At 41.1% G+C, this 22,321-nt stretch overlaps 1 protein-coding gene across 2 annotated transcripts; it reads right to left on the reverse strand.

The window, feature by feature from the left end:
- Window positions 1-206: 206 nt before the first annotated feature.
- On the reverse strand, window positions 207-15,869 carry LOC146610889 (PDZ domain-containing protein 4-like). 2 transcript variants are annotated; one of them, XM_085344359.1, is made up of 8 exons: window positions 15,810-15,869; window positions 6,561-6,614; window positions 5,765-6,075; window positions 5,525-5,612; window positions 5,333-5,431; window positions 5,180-5,242; window positions 4,767-4,868; window positions 207-2,237 (listed from the first exon to the last, which is right to left on the reverse strand). In XM_085344359.1, exons 1-8 carry the CDS (start codon window positions 15,867-15,869, stop codon window positions 207-209), a joined length of 2,808 nt encoding a protein of 935 aa, XP_085200485.1. The 2 variants fall into 2 exon arrangements, with proteins under 2 accessions (XP_085200485.1, XP_085200486.1); XM_085344360.1 differs by lacking the exon at window positions 6,561-6,614.
- Between the last annotated feature and the right edge of the window lie 6,452 nt (window positions 15,870-22,321).

The following is a 22,321-nucleotide window of genomic DNA, read 5'->3' on the forward strand; positions in this document are numbered from 1 at the left end:
TGACAGTTTTCCTTTTGGATTTTGAACTCAGGTGTAAGGTTTTGTAATCATTACAGTCATTTACCATCATGAATTTGTGTTGCTGCATCTCTGCAGATTAACATTTGTGCCATGGTTTACTGAAGCTGCTCATCCTGAAAGTAAAACACTTTGGCACTTTCTTATATTCCTAACTCTCTGCCCTCACTCTCTGATCATTTCTTTCCTCAGACTGTGGTGACAGACAGCAGGGGGTTATAGACTTTCTTCCCATCCGCAGACCTGGTTCCATGAGCCAGTAGCTCCTGTATAGTGATCCAATTGTCCAGGATTTTGCGACTCCGCTTCTTCATGCTCCTGCGGTGACACAACTCCAGGATTGAAGTTGGTTCTTGCTGTTGTTCGGTTCCCTGCTGTCCTCCTCCGCTGCTTCCCTGCTCCCTCTCACGCTCTCTCAGACAGTCGAGGCGGCTCTGCATCATGAACTCTCTGCGCCGCCGCTGCTCTCGGGCCTTCAGCAGCTGCTGCTTGCGTTCTTCTTTGCTCCAATAACGTCCCATTTTCATTTCGCTTACAGCGTCGTCGTCTGTTGTCATGCCGCTGCGCTCTTCTCTGATCTTCATGGCGCGTGCCTTCAGGAGGCGATCCCTCACAGGCCGCTTGGCCACGTAGCGCGTGCCATCGCTGCGAATCTTCACCTTCCACTCCATTCGAGGGGAGGCAGGCAGCAGTGGAGGAGACAGGGGTAAGGATGCAGCACCTGGGGCCTGGGTAACATCTTTGCATGTGCTACCCAAGCTCATTGGGCTTGCATCGCCTCCATTATCTATGATGCCCTCTTTGGGAGCATTTCTTAGTCCACCCAGCTGCTCAGAGGTGGAGGGGGACCTCAGCTGCATGCAGCTCAGGTAGCGTTGAGGCGGCTGTGTTTCAGTCTGACGGCGAGACAAATAAGGGCTGTTTTCTGCACTGCGTCCACCACCCCTGTCAGCCATTCCGTTAGCTTTGGGATTACGTCTCACTCCTCCATCTGAGCCCCTCCTGGTTCCCCCATCTCTGGACAGGGACCTAACCTTTGCACCAGGGCTGGAAGTCTTTGCTTCAGCCCCTCGCCTGTGAGCGTGGGGAGAATAGGGTTGGTTTAAGTTTTCTTGTATTCCGTCCCCTCTGGTTCCTCTCTCTCTCTGCCGAGTGGACGCTGGAGTCTGCATACCTGCTGAGTGAAGACACTCTCCTCCCTCCAGACTCTGTGTGGAATGTGAAGGGTACTGTTCATTGGCAAGAGGGGTACTCCTGCAACTTTCCCCTCCAGTGTTGTAGGCACTCGTGCTATCTTTGTCTGAGCGCTCCCTCTCGGGAAGCTCGTTGATATCTGAAAGAGCATGGTGACAGGATTCCTCGCTGACCAAAGTACCATTAATGTCCAAGCGTCCAGCTCCTGCTCCAGCCCCTACACTTGCCCCATTCTTTTCCTCTAGAGGCCAAGCCTTCAGGCATCGCTCCCTCAGCTGCTGCATTTTCTGTGCCCTCAGGATGTTGCGACACTTGAATTCCAAGTGGCGCAGTTCCTCTTCTAGGAGAGCCATCTCATGCTGTGTCAGACTTTCATTCCTGTTCACATCCAGTGAGACACCCCCTTCCTCTTGTGCTGGCCCCTGACCTCCCAGTAACATTAGAGCATTACTGTTCTTTTCATAGTAACACTTGATTTCCAGCAGCTCTTTGTACCTCTCACACTCCTCCTCAGTCAGCCCAGGCATCATCATCCTCACAGGATCTGCCTTGTAGGGCCTTTCCAAACGTTCCCCCTGTTCCAAGCCGCCTCCATTAACAGATTCCAGACCTAAAAGGGAGTCCGTGCTAAACTGGAGGTCCTGGGAATGTAGCAAGGGTGGAGTTTCCCCTCGGCTGGAGAAAAATTTGCGCATGCTGCCTGGTGTGTTGGTTGCATTCGTATTGGAGGCACTAGTGTGGTCGTCTCCCAGAAGGTCATGCTCTGAAGACTCCTCATAGCGTGTGCTTTCATCTGTACGACCCACCCCACTGTCTAGCTCCTGGCTATTGCTCAGCACTGTCTGAAGCAAACTGGGGGAATCCCTGTTCAGTGAATGACTGTGGCTGGGTAGAACACCTGCAAAACCTCCAGGTCCTGCACCCAGAACAGAAGGGCTGTTCTTCACACTATGACAGCTGGCCAGGTGGACAGCATTGTCTAATGGCTCCAGCTCCAGCTCATCTGGATCCAGCTGGTTGTCATTCTAACAGGTAAAAGGTGTATCCAGCACCAGTTGATGATGGCAGTTGTTCGTTGTTGAAGAGACAAAAAACACAGGAAAATTATTCATTTGGAAGTTGGTCAAATCAAAGAATGGGTATCGTAAAAGTCAATGGTAAGTTTTTACATACAATATGAAATTCAGCAGGTATACGGTCATAATATGTTCATATTTCTTGATGGCAGTTAAAATCTGGGCAATGCCGTTCTGAATCACCTGGTGACTCGGTGACATGAGATCTGACTAAAGAGTATTCCACTAATCAAGTCAGGAAAAAAATGCAGCCTTGTGGAAATCATTAATGGACAAAAATGATATAATGACTGTATAATGGTTTTTACTTGAGCATCAACACAGACCTGTCAAAAATCCCTCCCAGGTTACAAGTAGACAGCTTTACATTTTTGAGACAGAACTGTGGAAATGTTTAGATCAATCACTAATAAATCAAATGTATCATTATTTAACTTCAGAGGGTTTTGAGACAAGCCAGCATTTAACGTTTAATATTAACTATGTCAACTGTATAGTTGAGGTGGGTGATGGTATGGTTATGAACGATCTGACTAAGACAAAGCATGTGTAAAGGAAAGGAATGTCACAATTAAAATGGCATCGATGTAATACAGTAAAAAACAAAGAAAGAAACCCGACTCATGTCTACAAAAGAAAAATAATTTCCCTTTCGGCTGAGACATGTTTTCAGTATTTAAATAACCCAAAAGTCTGATAATAACAGTCTGATCAATGATTTAAGTTTAAATACTGGCCTAAATAAAGCTTACATAACGTCCTGACCAGTTTAGTTTCAGTCCCTTGATCTTAGAAAGAATAACCTTTTGAGAATAGCAAGGGTGTCGATTTGTGTGTATTTTACACAGACAGTGTAAGGTGAGTTTAAAGCAGCTTAACAACATCAAAGGTAGTAGACTGTGAAGGAGGCAGTTGCTTATTTATACGGGTAACAGACACAGGAAAACAAGATCCGTGACTCCAGTTCAGACTTACTCTCCTTTTAATCTGGCCTCCAACCAAAGGTGTACTTCAGCGGCTAAACTTTACTGCCTTTATGAACTTGCTGTTGAATTATTAGCCTTAAAATAGTGTTTTAGAGTTGAAAATACATGAAAAAAAAAAAAGAACCTTGAAAATTTGTGGAATTTTTGTGGAAATTTGGACCAATTTTTATCTTAGCAGTACTGATAAAAGCAGCTTTAATTTCGACTACAGTGGATGTCTGAACTGAGTCCTTTTGTGTCACTAGATGGAGCCAGTGGTCTGTAAGATTTTTACACTCAAAAATACATTTGATTTCCATTTACCAATATGTCTCTACAGAAAACAACAAACAAAAAATCTGAGAGGATTAGGTGCCAAAAAGAAAATAAAAGTGATTTGATGATATGTAAGTATCAGCATTAGTGGATGAGAGTGATCCAGTCTTTAGAAATTAATGAGAATTTAAATTCATAAAGAGGTGTTGTCTTTTCTAATCTGTTTAATTTGCAGACTTGATTGGCACCCCCTCAAAAGCTAATTAGTTATATTTCAAATACTTGGTCTCAAATTAGTAAACAATTCACTCCTCCTCCTCTTTGCCTAATTGGTTTGATTTGAATGTGAACTGCATGCAGACCGTGAGGCGAGCTATTGATTAGGTTCGTCTTCATTCTCATTCTTTGGCAAACCCCTTCAGTTCTCCTTCTTTCTCCCACAGGGCAACAGATCTCTTTAATCTCTGCTTGTGCATTTCCCTCTGATGATTCTCCCTCTCTCACTTGAATCCTAATGTGGGACAATGCCTTAGCAATATAAATCTTGTCAGCCTTTCACAGCCAGTGCTTGTGCTCTAAGACAAGGACGCATTTAAACAGAGGACAGGCTGTTTGTGTGTGTGTTTGGCTTAAACCATTTTAATGAGTGCCTTTTAAATCTGCACTAAAACTCAGACCGCATACAAATTTTTTGCTTTCTCACATATTTTGCCTGCCTCCATATGAAGCGCGTTCTTGTGAAGCTTTGCAATGAAAAATCCATTTGAGCGGGTCGACACGTGTTGTGGTTTTACAAGTAATTTGGCAGAGGTATGTTATTCAGGGCCGTCTGATGTGTGTTACAGTGCCCCCATATCTGCTGGAAGAGTGACCTTGAGTGAAACAAAGTGGTGCCACATTAGCACTGCGAGTACAAGCACTCTCCCTTCATGTTATCTGTGTTCTCATCGTGTTTTTGCACCCCTTTGCTTTTCTGCCTCCTGAAACACTAAAGCACAACGCCAAGTTATTCCTTTTGTTTTCTATCTCTTCTTTTATTTGTTCTTGTGTCTAAATTACCTTTCATTTTTGTAACTAAATGTTAATGTAATGTCTGTAGTATCACCTATATCCAAGCAAACAAATTTGCTGCTGCTCAAAAAGGGAGATAAAGGGAGAACAGTGCATTTTTCCGCTGGGTATTTTGACTGAATTTTGTAGCATTTTCCCCTAAAAACTGCATCTCCAATTTCCTCACCTCTATCTCGGGTCGTGCGAGAAGCAGGGATACATTAGTGCTGTCCTCTCTGGTGAGAATAGCTACCGCCTCCTCTCTGTTCTGGATGTCCACTCCATTTATCTGACAGTGAAAGGAGAGAATAATGTCAGATAATGTAAGGGCCTTAATACCAATGTTAGATTGAATTAAAGTGCACAGTTCAGGAAAATGGGTTTCTTTATTAAGCTACTGAAAAAACCTCTCTGTAGTTTAATAGCATAGGAAATAATATTCAAGAAGAATTCATCTTAAATGTGGCGCTATTAGCAAATTCTTTTGAAATGAGGCACACAGGATGTGGTCCAGGGGGTTATCTAAGACTTCAGATTTAGGCATTAATATTACATAAAGTAATGGCATAGAAAAGGAACCTTAGCTTAGAAAACCTCTACCTGTAGTATTCGATCCCCTTTGCGGATACGACCATCCATTGCAGCTATACTGTTGGGGTTCACCTAAAACGATAACGGCTGGAATTATGAACAAATGGGAACTACTTTTTTGAACTACTGATAAAGTTTTAACATTCATGATACTGTCTTCACCTCGCCTACATAGATCCCAAGGTCCTCCTCCTCATCAGTTCTGTAACACACTGTCAGACCCAGTTTATCCTGCTGTCGAGACTTGTACAACTCCACCTCCTGATGTAGTTAGAAGAAAGTTAACGAATGTCAGACAGGAAGTGGGGATCAGCTTTCTGTACTAGAGTTTTGAGGTAGCTAATAGGCTCTCACCTCATATTCCAGCTCATCCTGCCTGTCCACTTCATGCTGGTTGATGTCGAAGTAGTCTGTGGGGTCATAGTATACAGGCTCTATAAAGCTGAGGATGAGAAAATTCATGAAATATTTGAGTAATTGGGGCAGCTACCGACTTCAAATGTGTGAACAGAATGGCATGGGATAGCACAGCAGGTGAGTTCTGGTCTGATGGTTGGACATGCTGCAGAATCCAATTAAACTGCTCCCACTCACAGTTCATTGAGTAGATATGGTTCCAGGAGTGGAGGCAGAGGAGGGGATGGTGGCGGGTCGGGTGGGGGTGGAGCTCCACAGGGATGCTGGCTGCTCTTGCCCAGAGTCAACATATGCTGGAAGCTGATGTCTGTTTGGGTGCAGCTGTCCACACAGTCGGCCATGCCCATGGTCACTGGCACTTGGCCTCCAGGAGCTCCTGCTAAGCCCGCCCGTCTGCGGGCCCCCCTCCTCAGTATGCTGGATAGCACAGGGTCCCGTATGTCCAGGGTGGGATCCCCCGACAGACGTGTCAACTCCTTCCCATTCACCTGAAAAAAAACAACAACAACAAACATCACAATTCAATAGTGGAAGAGCAAAATGAGAGGAGGAAGAGGAATAAAATAAAATAATTCCAGGAAGAAGAAATAAGCTGTAGATTTTCCACAGCTGCAAAAAATAAACAGCAAGCAGAAATGACCAGAGACGGAATTTTAGTAAAAACCAAACCATAAAGATGCTGATATGAATGACAAGAAGTGGAGGAGAGGAAGATAGCAACTCATATCAGCAGTTAGATTAAATGGGCAAGGTTAGTTCACAGACGGAAATGAAGGAGGGGAAACTACAGCTACAGATACCTAAAATAAAGCAAAACTGACACTAAGTTAGTGAACAGAAAACTCAAAACATACACTTGAGTGTCACAAAGCTAGTAGACTTCATACAGGGACATAGAAGCGTAAAAACAAGTTATATAAAAGGCTTCGACACATCACACCAAGCAACAGAGCAAAAAGCCGAATACTGAGACCTTCAATCGACCATCAGCGTCAAAAGAGCACAGCATGTTGCTTATGTGACCCTTCTGTGGAGAGAAAGAAAGCCATCAGGAAAATGGTGAAGTTAGAAAGTAATTACAACTGTGAATAGATGGAAAATGGAAAGGGGTCACTGAGAACTTTTTTTTTCTTATAATGGAGCGGACCAAAGGTAATGGCAGAGAAAAATCGCATATTAAGCTTCAACACTGACAAATATCAAATGGAGTTTCCTCAGTACGTTAGTCATTCTGGTCTGCAAAACACTTTTATCTTTCGCCTGTGCAAAATAAAGGTGATTCCTCTCTGCATAAATCTTTCAATCTGGAAAACATAGTTTCATTTTCCTTCTTTTTACAGAAGAGTGGGAAATGAAACTGAAAACCTTCGTAACATAATTTTTTGCCAGCAAATTACACTTTCAGAATTTTGATCGGGAAAACATTTATATCTATGTTTCATAGGTATTTCAGATATTTTATTAAGCATACTTTTATGTTCTTAAACAGACCCAAATATACGCCACAGTATACTGCTCCTGCTTGTGTATGTTTTGATTCACTTGTGCTGTTTTAATATCCTTTGGCTTTTGAAACTTCTCCTTTCTGTCCATGTACTGTTCGAACAGCAAAGCGGAGAGAGGGCATTAAAAATGTAAGATTATTGAAAATACAACTGGAGAAAAAATGAAACAGTACAAGGATTTTGCCTTCAAGGTGACTTAAAGCAAAACAATCCTTATCATACCAAGCAGTGCTTTGCACAAACCTAAGGGAGAAAGATTCATTCAGTATTCAGGCTAAACTGGCTTGACTACCACCACAGAATGAAATGTTATGTATTTTATACATTCAGCTTTCCCACAACATGTGATTTCAGTACTCTTTTATTATAACAATAGCCCTAATTTCTTCAATATTTTAGTTGACGAACAACTAATTATAGGTAACATTATACTCAGTGGTTTATTTCTAATTTGCAATTATAGTACTGTGCAAAATTCTTGAGTCACTCCTCATTTCTTTGTTTGGTAGGAAAATTGAAATAGCTGCAGGATTTATTGGAAGATGCTTGTATTAAAATACAGTATATGAGGAAAAACATAATTTGCACAATTCTAATGAGACTGAAAGCCACCATTTAGTCTGACCACTTTTATTCTTCAACACAGACTTAACTCTCTTAAGCAATATTTCATGTATATCTGAGTAAATGTAAGTAGTCTTCAGCAATAGTTCTCCATGCTTCTTCAAAGAGATTCGTTGGATGGAATGCCGTAGTCGTACTCCTTCAGTAATTTTGAGATCCAAGGATAGTGTCCCATTGTGTTTTTCTATCTAAGTGTGCTTTTATTGGTTGGCATTGTGTTTGGGATCATTATCATGATGAAATGATCAATTTAACAAAAATAAACTACAAGAAACTCTGGATCTTTACAAGATAAATATAAATAAAGGTGGCATGGCTCTAGACGTTTGCATGGTATTGCATGCTAGCATGGAAGCTAACAATAGCTTTAAGCTAACTAGCTATTGAAAATTATGTATAAAATATATATTGTATATAAAAGATGGATATAGCTTCAGACTATACTACCGTGAAGTGCATTTCTGCAAGTACTTTAGCTTTACTGTATACTTCTAATATCTAGTAATCTTTTGAAAATGATTAAAAAAACAACAAGGGAGTGTGTCATGTTACCAATTAGCAGAATGCTAGCAATTTATAATGAAAAACCATTTTCCCTGTGAGAAAAACTAAAAGACATAAGTGTATTTCAGTTCTGGCATATTATTACTAGTGCATTTGTGAAAACTAAAAACTACAGGCCCTTTGGTCCAGAAGCAGGACTGAATAATTGTTTTAGGTGTTTAGCTTCATTTTCAGTTTGTGGTCATGATTGCTATTTTTAAGTCTGAATACAGTGATTTTGGTTTTATATATTATGGCCTCAATTAGAGTCAAATGGGAGACTAAAGCTGGGTTTCTGATGAACCTATACTAATTAAGCTAAACAGCAAGCCTCCGCTGGCACTAATAGATTGCTGGTTTATCAGTCAGATCACCCCCTTGCTCATTATGTCGCATTTCAAGACACTCCAAGATGACAAACACAGGATGCTGTAACAGTGGATTTGTTCATCTTTTTTATGCAGTCCGTTAAGGATAAGGATCAGAATATTATCATTGCTTCAACAACTGGGGCCTCATAGAGCCAATGCGTCACACGTTTGTAAATTTCAATCTAAAATACCATTAATTTAAAGACATTTACATCACATGTAGATGAATTTAATTTTCTTGGTGTCATTCCGTATGAGAGACAGCAAAATGAAGATGTGTGCATACCAATGTTACTGAGCCAGACAGCCTTGGTATAATTTCATTCTTGTTGTACACAGTCACTGACCTTGGCTGTCTGCGACTCGCCACATCTTTACCACTCTGCTTCATGTGCCCACTCCCTCTTTCAAATCTTGTCCCCTTCCAGTAATTGCATGTCAAATCAATGTTCCCCTGTGCAGCCAAGCACAAAAACTTTCTTGCCGCACTGGGCTCCTGTTCCCCACACTTTTTTTCTTCCCCACATTGGTTCTCCCACATACTCCTACAGCAACTGCATCTCCATCCCTTGGGGTCTACCTTTCGTGTTTTTCCATAGCATCAAATTCCTTTCTGTTCTCTGCATCTAAAGCCATGTCCTCTCCTGCTTCTTCTCTCTCCAGTTTTCTCCAGGCTCTGCATTTATTTTGCCATGCTGCCTCAGCAGTTCTGTCTGCTCTGTCCCTTCCCTCGAGATAGCAATTCGCACTCCTCTATTTCCATCTATTTCTGCTGGTACACCTTCCTCTCACTAATGTTCCTCCATAAATCTTGCTGCCTTTCTTAATGAGGCTCTTCACTACAAATAAGACACTTCCTCCCTGCATGACCGACTAGTGATGAAGGAATTAACAATCTACAATTTGTGTGTTTTGTATTATGTTTGTTGCAACACTCAACTCATTATCTATTTTTCACTGTAGGACATTTCTATTGTTCCTGTGCTGTATGCCCTTCACGATCAGAGAGAGGCTATTAGAAGTCAGCTCCATGGTCATGAGTGACAGGTATGAATACTGATAGAAAAGGTAAAAGGGGGCTTTCTCATTTATTATCAATGAGAGGTGCTGAGATTGCTTTTAAGATGACTTCATGCGGGGTAAACGTTGTTGTGTGTTAGGCAGCTTTTCAGATCCGACTTGATGGACAATCCATTACACTCTTTCCAAATGCTGTACTCTATTTTCTCTGGGTTACTGGGTCATTATGTACATTTGCGGTTTAGAAGCTAAACTATGCATTCACAAAAAAATAAAATGTAAAAAACAAAAGCTGCTGTTGCTCACCCATCCCCAGGCTCCTTGTGTAGTTTATTTACATTTAAAATTATATTAAAATTCAGAAAAAACAGTCTCCGAGATTCACAGCAGGGGGCTGGCGGTGGTGGTATCTACGGTGGCTGTGAAGTGGAGGGTGGGGATGTTGTGGATAGAGATGAAAGAGAGGCTGAGTTCAAAGTGTAGACGGAGAAAGCAAAGCATACGAGACATAAGGAGCGGAAAGGAGGTGAAGAGAGGTGTAATGATGATGGAGAGATGTAGAAAACAAGCTTTCAAGAATTGGCCGGGTAAATGTAAACAGAGAGAGAGCCTGACACTGCGATCGAGACTTGCATGTAAACACACACACACAATGGAGCTTACGGGGAATTACTAAGTGGTTGATGCATAATTAGTTTTTATCCGAGAGCCCTTTAAAGAGCAAATTAATCCCATGTGCGGTACAACAGGCTGAGATGAAAGAGAAGGGGGAAGGCAATGACTCACTACACAATAATGCACATTATCTCACACATAGTCTTCATTGTAGGTTAAAAAACCCCTACACAAATAAGATCAATCTTAATCTAAAGTGCAGCCTTTAAGCTTTTCTTCTCAGCATCAACAAATGTTTTTCCAAGCTTGTGTTCATTTGCATTTCCATAGTGTTTATGCAGGAGCATGCATGAACGATACCTGCACCAACCACCCCCGACTTATTGAATTCTGACTTGTTTGGTAATTGATTTTTCTCATCCTCCCATGCTTTGAAAGCTGCACCAGTCACCTCAGAAAATCAATTAATCTGGAGACAGAGCTGACCTACTCCAGATATAACCCCGATTGTTTGATATCACCGAGCTAATTTAAGTAGACAAGCCTGGAGTGGTTGTCTTATTATAAAGTGATAACACTGAGAAGATATCGATTTGACAAAGTATTCACACATTGATCATCGCAAGGATAAGCAGAAGAGAATGGATGGATTCACAAATTGCTTTAAATGCTTAGGTAGATACATAGATTGGGCATAGACAAACACACCTTTGGCATTACAGACAGCTGACACTTGAGAAGGTAACAAACAGTCTGTCAGGCAGTCTATTTAACTCCTTTAAATTACCTGTTTGTCTTTTCCTTTTTGCTCCAGTTGATGCTTCAATTATTTCTAACACACTGTTAGGGTTACATAGAAACACAGTCATACTGATGCCAAGAAGGTTATGTGATCGTTCGGTTTATCTGTTAGTTTGCACAATTACTCATGAAAATCTTATCACAGCTGGGACCCAACTTAGAAGTGATTAACTTTTGGAAATGATCCATATCCGAATCTGGATCTGGATTGCCACTGTGAGATAGGCCAAATTGGACATTTTCCACACACCAGTTTCATGATTACTAATACAGAAAATGTGTAACTGTGATATTTAAAAGCTGAAATGCCATCTAATAAATAAATAACATGGAAATGATTCCAGTCATTCATCTATTATTCTGATATTATTCTAAATAACTGAGTGACTGTATGGGTATTGTTAAAGACTGTCTCCTGCAATTGTATTTTGTGTTTAATTGACCAGAAAACACCAGAATTTGACTGATATCATTATTTTCTTTTCTTTTGACATTGCAGTAACATCATTATCACGGTCACTGAACTGATACTGATATTGTCAATCATCGCAGTCCTCATTTCTTGTCATTTTTTCACAAATACATATCAAATTAAAATAAGAAAAATCGAGACACATCATTTTGATTATCTTAAGAAAAAATGACAGGCTTAGAGGGATCCAGTTATTCTTGTTGATCCAGGGACTAAACCCATTCGTGGGAAGGAGGGAACTGACAGTCTTGGCAGAAAAATGCACTCTCCATCTGCTCATTTTGATGTATTTGTCAATATCTTTAGCTCCTCCTGTGAACAGGATGTTGGTGTATAAACATATAACGAATGGCTATATGAGACAACTGAGTTTAAATTGTTTAGGTAGGATTTATAGAAGCAGCACTTCACCTTATATTTGACTACTTTATAATGTGCTGTAAACAATTTCTCGCCAGTTTTAAGATGTTAGATAGAATAAAATAGTATTTTAACCAATTCAATTAAAGTATTTATAGGAAAAGGTGTAAATAAAGAAAAATTATATAATCGGTGAATGATATCATAACTCCAATATGATAGCACTGCAGTACAGCATGCTGTTGAAATACTTCTGTAGTAAATCATGTTACAGTATACTGTCAGATGTGTCTTTATTCTGTCCACATGTGCCAGCATGCGGCTGCCTTTGTCATTCACACACACCGGGGTGCACCGGCTGGGTGTGATTGCCTCTGTGCACTTATCCAGCTTTATCAGCTGGTCATTGGTATGTATCGATTCTGATGTGTTTGCTTCTCGCCAGTGTCAGCATGTTTCTTCTTGTCACCATGAATGAAAGCACATCAGGTCCGTTTAATGACGCGGGTTGCCATGGAAACAGCCTCCTGCTTTACAGTGACGGGAGAGGAAAAGAAGGGAGCGGCTGAAGGGCTCAGAGGGGAGGAATAGGTTTGCTGAGTGTGTGGATCAGGTACTCTGTAAAATGTATGTAAAATAAAATGCTGCTTAAAAAATGGTTGGTAATATTCATATCTGCCTGCAGCTCTGCGATTCATCAAGTGAACCGAAATATTTCTTCTTACTTGTGGCTGTAGGACGCAGTATTGATTAGAAACATGCCAATGGGTGTGTACCAACCACCAGTATGCAGCGTATGTGTAGCAGAGGCCCAATGTATAATGCATGAGTTTTATTCCTTTGGCAAGAGAAGCAAGTGTTTTGATATAGTCAGATTTAACAGGCTGGTTTTAGAGCGCGATGTAGCTGTAAGCTGTTTAACGCTGTATTTATTGTCTAAAGACAGACTCAGTTACTCAGTAGACTGCATCTAATTTGAAGGTATAATTATACATGTTAGTTAAGGAAAACAGCTCAAAGCCGCTTCCCTCTAAAGGGAAAATGAATAGCGTGGAAAGCCAGGAAATGTGGGGTGCAAGTGTAATTATGTTTCTCTTTTATGATGTTTTTTTTAATGATTAAGTGCCGTGTACCTCAATTTTTTGCTTGGCGTGATCTTTGGATTATTCAGCCATCTGCACAGCAAGATTTGCTTTTTCAGTTATCGTTACCGTAAAATAACCTTGATTGAATTTTGTGTAGAGAAGCAGGTTTCTGATCACCTTCCTGTTGCTTTTTTTTGCTTCTTAAGTGTTTTACTTTTTTTTTTTTTTTTTTTTTAGCAGTTTAGCACAAACCAGCTCGTGCTTCTTTTATGAGACTTCTAGTGTTCATAATATTCTGATTGCACTTGTAGCGATCAGCCTCTCTAAGCCAAGGGCTTTGGCTCCGCTTTGATACCCCATCTGCGTTCGCTCTCTTGTCTCTTGTTTTTCATGTTTAATAGACCACACTGTATGTAGTCTTGCTGTCTCACCACCTCAATACTTTTGGGTGCAGAGAAAGCATCTTTCTCTGCAACATGACAAGTCTTCTGCCTGCTCCAAATCATACACCCTATTTTCACGGCTGTCACTCTTCACTCCACTCCTCACCACACCCGTCTGGAAGGCACGTGCAGGTGTCTGATCAAGCTGAATGGACTCTGGGATGACAAACCTTGACAGATGCCTATGTCTGACACAACCCTCGAGTACAGTTGACTTCACAATCACCCGATTAATGAAATTATGTGTTTTCTACTTGCCACAATGCTGACCTGCATGCAGTCAGTGTCGTTATTGCTGACTCTTGTTAGGTAAGGTCACTGATTGTGGAATGATCCACCCATGCTCTGAATTTATGATCACATACCAAACTGTGCACGCTACCTCATCACCCCTCACCCTCCACCCTGGGGATTTGTGAAGTCACTCAAACCTCTATATTCGCCCCTGCTCCCTGAAGTGTTCAAATCAATTACTTTTGACATCTAAGGACAAGCAGCGGGGAGAAAAGACAGTCAGGCTTTCCCAGACGCTTTCATTCACATGCTTGGACTCCCTCTTTGACACATAACTGTGCTTCTGTTTGGGCTCTCTTCCTGTTTTCCTCTCTCTTGGCATTGCCTTTGGCACCAGATGCAACTCAGTTAACTGGCTTACACCCCGACTTCAGCAGGCAATAGAGTTTCAGCTGAGGCTTCTGGTGCCACAGATACTACAAGTGTTGCACTCCATTGGAATAGTCATCTAGTGACAATAATACTGATAATTATGATAATATGTGTGCCGAGCATTTTTCATGCTTAGTAAGCATGGGACCTCTTTTCGGTCACCGCATGCATCACGGCGTTGCGGAGCAGCAGCTTCCTTTAGGCACTGCACAGCCAGATGAGCTTACTCACATTCAGTCTGTGGTCCCAGTTGGCAGGTGGTGCTGAAGCTGTAACCGTGGCAACCCCTCTCTCTCACAACACTTTAGCCCAGTTTAACAACCCATCCATCCTCATGCCTCTGTGGCTCTGCACCACAAGGCTACTTTGTCTGTGCCAGCCTATCTCTCCATCTCATGCAGTGGTACCCTGTTCTCTCAGATCATATCATCGTAATCACTGTGAAGTACCATTATCATAATTATCAGTATTATTGTCACTAGATGACTATTCCAATACATCAATTAGCAGGCTTGTTCAAGAGGTACTAGGCTAATTTATACATGTATAAAAATCCATAAAACGGAGGAGAGAAGAAAAAGCAGGTTATGACTTTGAGTTTGCATCAGTCGGGCTGATTCACGTAATTAACTTTATTTATTGATGTTTATTTGCAACTAGTTTTATTCATTTCTTTATTTGTCAAGGACAAATAGCCTTTTATAGCACATACCATGACTTACAGTGTAACTTCACAACTGTTATCTTGTAATTTTCCTGCATTCAGCTTATCATTTCCAGCACTGAAAAAACTTACAAGTAGGTAAATGAGAAAAGGAGGGTAACAGTTGAAGGTTTTAAACAAATTCTATTTAGAAGTAATGAGTATAATCAGACAATTTTTAAAGAACGTGGGAAAACATATGAGGAAGATACAAATTATACTGCAGGAGGAAAAAAAACTATTTATTAAATACGAGCTGATTTTCATCTGCAGTACCTGGACAGGTAAACACACTTTTTTGGAAAGTTATTAAATAAAAATGCATAGATACAAATCTGTGTAGCTGTATTTTATAACAATTAATTTGAATATACTTACATAGCCTAAAAAGCCCGAATAGGCTCCTGATCTTTCCCCACTCAGAAACACAGAGACATTGTAAGATCTTAATATATTAGGTACACACACACCCTATATTCATTAATCACATTATGACCCGATCAATATAACCAATATAAATCAGGTTGGTGAAGGAAGAAATGGTGATGTGGTGCTAACGTTGTGTTTTGATTTACTAATTAGAGATATTTATTATCCTTTACATTTGCTTCAGTTTAAATAACTGTGGCCAACATGTCATTAACATCTTTCTATGCACATAATTTAGAGCTAATGTCATGAGCTGACTCTATGGATTTTATTTTTGTTGTTTTAATCAGCGTGGCTCATTTATGCAAAATTTATTTGGGATTCAAAACAGTTTTTTGTGTTGTTTTTTTGGGTGTGTAAATGGTTTAGTTAAATTGTTGGCAAGAAATGTTGAGCGTCTGCTGATTTCTGAGAAAGGTGGTTGTGACCTGTGCAGCAGCTTCACTGTAAGGAAAATAACAAGTTGGGAGAGAATAACAAAGAATACTTTGGGGACACACGCAAACACTTCCGCTTGAAGACTCACGAAGAAAGAAATTCAAGAAAGTCAAAGGACAAAGAGAGGAGAGGAGACAGACAGCTCACCTGGAACATGACCCTGTATTGTTCCTCAGGTTTTTGGACCACACACATGTTGCACCCCATCGTGGCTGTGCGGGTCCCACAACTGCCCCAGATGACCAACGCTCACACCAGGATTCTTTGTGCGGTCTTTGTCTATGGCAGTGGGAGAGCCCCACCCTCATTCGCAGGGTTGTCCTCAGAGTAACACACAACACATCCCTGGCTGGGAAGAACACAGTTTAATTGGCTGTGTCACTGTTCGCTTCTCTTCCGTGCTGTTTGCAGCTCAAGTGTTGTAATCCAGAGTAAATTTAAACGTGGAGATAGTTTCAGAGCAGCGAGCCCACGTGTTAGTTTCTGTTTCCATGGCAAGCAGAAATGTGTCTTGTTTAAGTTTGTGTGCTTGTTGTAGATCAGGAAGGATTTTTGGCTGGATCTGTGGAAAAGATGTGCTTCAAGAGTCCTGCTGGTTTGTGTGTCATTCAGTAGATCAGGCATAAAATGTTGTGCTTATCCAGTAACTTTTCAAAAACGATCACACGGAAAGCTTGCTGTAAATTGCTACAGTGGCTTTTTAGTTTGAAAAACTGCACTAAAAGATAAAGTTTTCCCAGAAGAACTCTCGCTGAACTCTCCCACGCTGTTCCTGAGTCTTTTTCACTCAAAGAACTAAACTTCCAAAAAGCACATTTTCAAAAATGCTCTTTGAGCCCGTTAGATGCAAACAATGCAGCTATCAAAGAATTTGCCTCAGTTTTGTTTTTTCCTTCTGCTATCATCGCTGCCACTTGGAGCTTCCCATCTACTACACTCTTTCTCTCTTTCCAGGACTGCTGAGTGTGGCTGCTGAGATAATTTAGCCTCCTCAGTGTCTTTTTAGAACCCTCTTTACCTATTCTGATCCTCCACTTAACGATCAATGCGTGTTTAAAGTAATTTCATAATTTAAATCTATTGAAATGCACAGAGTAGGGAGGTGGGGCAGGTTGGGTGGTGCCCGTTATGCCAGTAGCCTGGATCTCTAAGCCCTTGCTGTGCAGCTAAGATAAGCTGCATGCCACAGACAACAACCTAAAGACAAGCACACCTACAGACACATCAAGACAGGAAACAAGACACGATTCTTTCAACTACAAGCTTTACTGCACGGAGGGAGTGCCAATTTTCCTGTAACTATCAGCAAAACTGTCATTTTTCAGAAAGCTTCTCCAAACAATACAAACAAATAAAACATACAGAAACTGTAAAGTTTGCAGATTGTTACAGCAAATTGCAGCATTTATCTGATCTGTTGTCAGAAGTCATGACCAGTTATTAACCACTCATATTCAGCTAAACCATACTCAGGACTATACCTAACTGCTCATGGGTTGGACCCACTGATTGATTATAATTACTGACACCTCCTATCCAGTCTGTGTTGGGAAATCAATACAAAACTGATTCATTGATCAGCTGGATTTTGTGCTGGGTGGGTTGTTGTTGAGCTCAAGGTTCTTTATGACAAGTACCACCAATGTTCATCCTACATATCCAATTAATTCATTTAGAAAGGCACCTTATTTCTTAGGAATTTGCAGACATGCTCTGCACTGTTACTAATTCTGATGCTTTACTTTTAACTCTTCAAATAAAGCTGTTGTAAACTGTCTCACTGAATTTAAATATGAATTGAAATTCCCGTTTGCTTTAGGATTAGCCTCAGTCTGCCTCCTTCAAAGAAAACTAGAATTAGAATATGCCATATTCCTGTCTCCTCCTTTGCCCTTTAAGTGTCATCATATTACTCAGAGCATTATCATTAATCCTCCAGCAAGAGGTCATAGTTTGAAAGTCTTGTCTCAAAGTACCATCGCGCTGTCTGCTGCCAGTGACAAGGTGTTACAGCTGCTAATCTTTATTCAAGGTCTGCTACACCTGTATTCTTTCCAGAGGCTGTGTAATCCCAAACTCCACACACACACACACACCAAGTGGCATCCTCACTCACACAAGCACAGAGGAAAGCTAAATACACTCAATGAACCGCATGATAACTTGGGAGAAACAACCTGATAGTCGAACTCTCGAGATCAGACGGCCAATCAACCTATAGTGAAGTGCTAGACAGGCTCAGCAGGCAAGCCAGTTCCAACTGTCACCCAGTCTTTCCACCTCCTGCTCAGCATCATCATCTACCTCTACCTGAGTGTCAGTCCTACATGATTGTTGCAGTTGAGTGTTTAGGATGTTTCCCAGCCTGCCATGCTTTCAGAATAAAATATGGCATGGCACGCTGTGACAAACGCAGCCTTTCTGTTAGAGTGGTGGGTGTAAAAATATATGTCCTGTGCTTGTGTCAAAGTTAGTCCATCTTCAGTGTGCTGCAGGAAATTCAAGAACATCAGTCAGTAAGTCCATTTTAATCCTTCTTTTGTCCACTGGTCTTTCCCTTTGAAACATCCACTGGAGGATATTTATTTGTAAGAAAAGAAATAAAAACCATGGCGAGTATTCCGGGTGGTTAGAGTGTTGTGCAGAGTGCAGCGCTAGTCTCAGGTCAGTGATACATCACCGTCAGCAGCCTCACAAGATGAGAGAAATCATTAAAGGCTGATTGGAGGATACTTCTTGGCGTCTCCCCCTGGGCAAGACGATAAATGCACCCCCCCACTGCAGTGGAGGGGGAGAAACAAAAGGCGGTTGTTCCCCAGCGGTGAAGGAGCTTACTGATCTGCACGTCGCACTACTACTAAAACTGCATCTTCTGGTTTTACACTGTATAATCTCTTTCTTCCTCTGTCTCTCCCCCACCCTCTTTCTCTCCATATCCAGGGCTGGGCCACTGCTCTCTTTTCCAGTCCCCCATAATTTTTACCCACACCTCATTTGCTACCCTCTCCCTCCTCCTTACACTCTCCTCTCCCCTGCCTCTCTTGGTCTGCTTGTCTGCAGGCAAGAGAGCAAGCACTAGAAAGTCTATGCGCTCTGTTTCGGCAGGACAGGACAAGATAACGAGCAACGCCACATAAAAGTGAATGAAATATCAAGATTTTCATGCACTGTACTACCAAGATGTGCAAGAAAAGTGTGGAATCGGTTCATTTAAGCAATTCAGTGTCAACCCTTGTTGAGATGTATCAGAAAGAAAAAGGATGATTGCACTTTTTCATTCCAATAAAAATGCCCAGAGCAGGTAGAGAGCTGATGACTGGCTGTGCATTTAGATGAGGTTCTGTGCTGCCACAAAGAAGGAGGGAAGCGAAACAGGGGGGTGGAAAAGAAGAAAAACAAGTGAATAACAGGTGTGACAGGATAAATCGAAAGATATGGAAGAAAGCCAAGATAGAAAATGCAAATGACTGTGTGGGAGATCACTGGTGAAGTGGAGAAGGGGTGGAAACAAGGGGTTTCTGCAGTAATCAAAATGACCTGCTGAGGGGAGGGTGAGGCGGAGGCATATGGAGATGTTTCATTTTAACTATCTGCACAGCCTGGGAGATATTTGTGGGTACAATTCCTTCTCCCTAGTTTTCCCTGTGGAGTTCTGTGCTCACACTCAGAACACCACTTATTTTCTATTTAGAAAGGCTTTAGTGGCACCTTTGCTGCAGCGCCAATGCCAAGTACCACAAGGCTGGAAAAGTGAGACGCTCCATGGGACAAGAATGACATGCTGCCATACTCAGATTAGCCTTTTAATTTTCTGCCTGCCACTTTTCTGTTTTTCCATCTTTATATGTGTGAATCCTCTCTAATACATCACACATAGACCCTTATTAACTGCCATTTAATTAAGACCACCCTTTTGTCAACATCTAGTCCTGTGCCACTTAGTTTGTTTTTATCTGCTGCTCTCTCTCTCCCTCTTTGTGTCTCTCTCACACACATTCAGCCTCCCCTTTGTGTGTGTTATTCGCTGTAAGCCAGTCTGAAACAGGATTTCATGGTGGCTGTGTCTGGTTCAACAGGCTTACATGTATTTTGCTGCATAGCCAGTAATACCGAATGCACCCCACACACTTAGCAGTACTCACAGGAAACACACACACACGCCGATCTCGTCGTCTTGTTATCTGTTGCGCTCATGTGCATCATTCAGCCCCAATCTGTCCGCTTTAGATCTTCATCTCAATACAAAATGTCAGAGTGTTATCTTATTATCCTCTGAAATATCAACTGTCCGTTCCACAAGGAAGAGAAAAGTAGAGAGCATCGCATTTAAACGGACAGATCTGGCTCGCATTATGATCTGTCTCCAGCTTAAATACCAGTGGTTGTCATTTCACATTACCCACCACTGCTTCTTTCATTCCCACCTGAACAAAGGGGACGTAGCCTGCAGGTCGCCGCCCTTCTCTATCTCCACTCAACTTCACCTTTGTCCTGACATTTTTTTAAAAAGGGCATTTTTAAATGGAAAAGCTTAAAAGCATTTAAATCCTTTTTGGTAGTCCTCTATGGGAGCTGCGTTGGCGTAATTTATCAGCATTTAGCATGTAATTCTTTTCCTTTTAAGTTGTCATTTCAATACATAAAAAACTTGGTGGTTCTTAAAGGTGCGGTGAGACAAGATAATGACAATTACTGGTTTAAAAGAAAGGAAAAAAATATACTGCTAAAAGTATTTTTAAATAATGAGTACCTTTGGAGAAATTTAAAAGAAAGGAGATGCAAATTATTTTCTAATGTGAAGTGCTTCACTTTTTTTCTTTTTTGTGTGTTTCTGGCACATTCCGCATTGCTAAAATGAACAAGAGAGATGAATTGGGAGCTTTTGTTTTGCAAAAATGTTAATGGCAAACACTCAGGAATAGCAAGGTAACAACAGCAGTGAATTTCAGACGCAGCAAAGAAGTTTTTTTAAGGGAGAACGAGACATAAAAGAGTAGAGAAAAGGGAATAATCGCAGGGAGATAAAAGAAGAGGGGAACAGAAATATGTAAAAATGAAAGAAAAAAGAGAAATTGCATTCCCACTGAGGCCTTCCTTTTCTTTATCGTGAGGCAAAAGGCAGCAGAGCAATGGAATACTGGCAGAATTTTAACCGTGTTCTCATTATTTATTTACTGCTCTGAGGAGCACAGCACCAGTACACAAGCTGCAAAAGAACCACAGTTTAAGGGTCTTTTGTTTGGGTTTTTGCACATATATATTATATACATATATATATATGTATACGTGTATGTGTGTGTGTGTGTGTGTGTGTGCACATGCATATGTGTTTATGACTCCGCTGTCACATCATAGGACTGTGATTGGTAGGTAGTAAAAAATGACCCTTGCAGCAGCTTCATTCACATTCCACAGAGGTTACTGAGTGTGAAAGCTATTTCACAGAGGAAGCAGTGAGGGCCAGGTGCCACAAAGAAGCATTGCGATGGCATGAGATGGGGGCTTAGATAGACTGTGAGGAGACAGAGAAATGAAAGAATGATGGAAAGGGAAAATGAAAGAAGAGGCTCTGTGTCTAATCTTATTTGAGTGAACGAAACTTTGGCCTTCAGAAACACAGAGAAAGCCATATATACCAGAAACTTTCAGCTCTGCATGTTGTGATTTGAGTTTTACACTGGATGCCCTTCCTGATATGCAATCCTAAAGGGGATTTGTGTTTATGCAAAACCGTGGTGCAGATGTACGCTATGGGGATTCTAATTCCAACAAATATGTTAGGACTGGAGGTGCACTGAGAAAACTATATTGAAAAGCAAAAGAAAACAACCCGCGCCGCCCCTCAAATTCAGGTACGTCAAGAAAATAAATATTATTCATCATATGCGTTTGCTTTTGTTTTTAGTTGTTGTGAATGATATTCTCAATCACAGACTGCATATTTTTTTAAATACTGGCAGCTGCCAATGCTACCCCTCAGACTCCCAGTAGATGGTATGAATTTAAAAATCCTAGGTGACTTCCTTCTTATATTAGTTATCCTATTCACAAGATTTTCAGAAGACTTGACCTCTGACCTTGACTCTGAGGTTGAGGTCACTGGGATTTGAACTCATCCAAGATTTTAACGAGCTACACCTAGGATACCACCTTTCTATGTTCATGTTTATGTCGATATCGGCTACACCTCAAGGCAGGGTTTCTCTCTAATGATGATCTCTGTTCGACCTTTAGACCTTGTTTACAATTTCATTTCTCCAAAGAGAGAAAGCTTTGATGTTTCTATGCAATTCATCATCTTCAGTGAAACTCTAGTGGATAATATAGTATTTGCGAATTTGGCTAGTGTTAAATTTGAAACTTCAAACTGACTAGAGATTTTCTGAATCCTTGTGCTGTCCTTGTGCTATTATTGACTCACTGGTCACCATTTTTCACAGTACCTTTTTAATTCAGTTCAATTTGCCCCAAGTTGCCCCAAGGCACTTTATATTGTAAAGTAAAGACCCTACAATAAAAGAGAGAAAACCCCAACAATCAAACAACTCCTTTTGAGCAAACATTTGATGACAGTGGGAAGGAAAAACTCCCTTTTAACAGGAAGAAACCTCCGGGAGAACCAGGCACAAAGAGGGGCGGCAATCTGCCGCAACCAGTTA

This window comes from Diplotaxodon limnothrissa, linkage group LG20 (genome assembly GCF_057381915.1).
Source record: "Diplotaxodon limnothrissa isolate DT_005_m linkage group LG20, D_limnothrissa_male_GT1.1, whole genome shotgun sequence".
NCBI classification, from domain to species: domain Eukaryota; kingdom Metazoa; phylum Chordata; class Actinopteri; order Cichliformes; family Cichlidae; genus Diplotaxodon; species Diplotaxodon limnothrissa.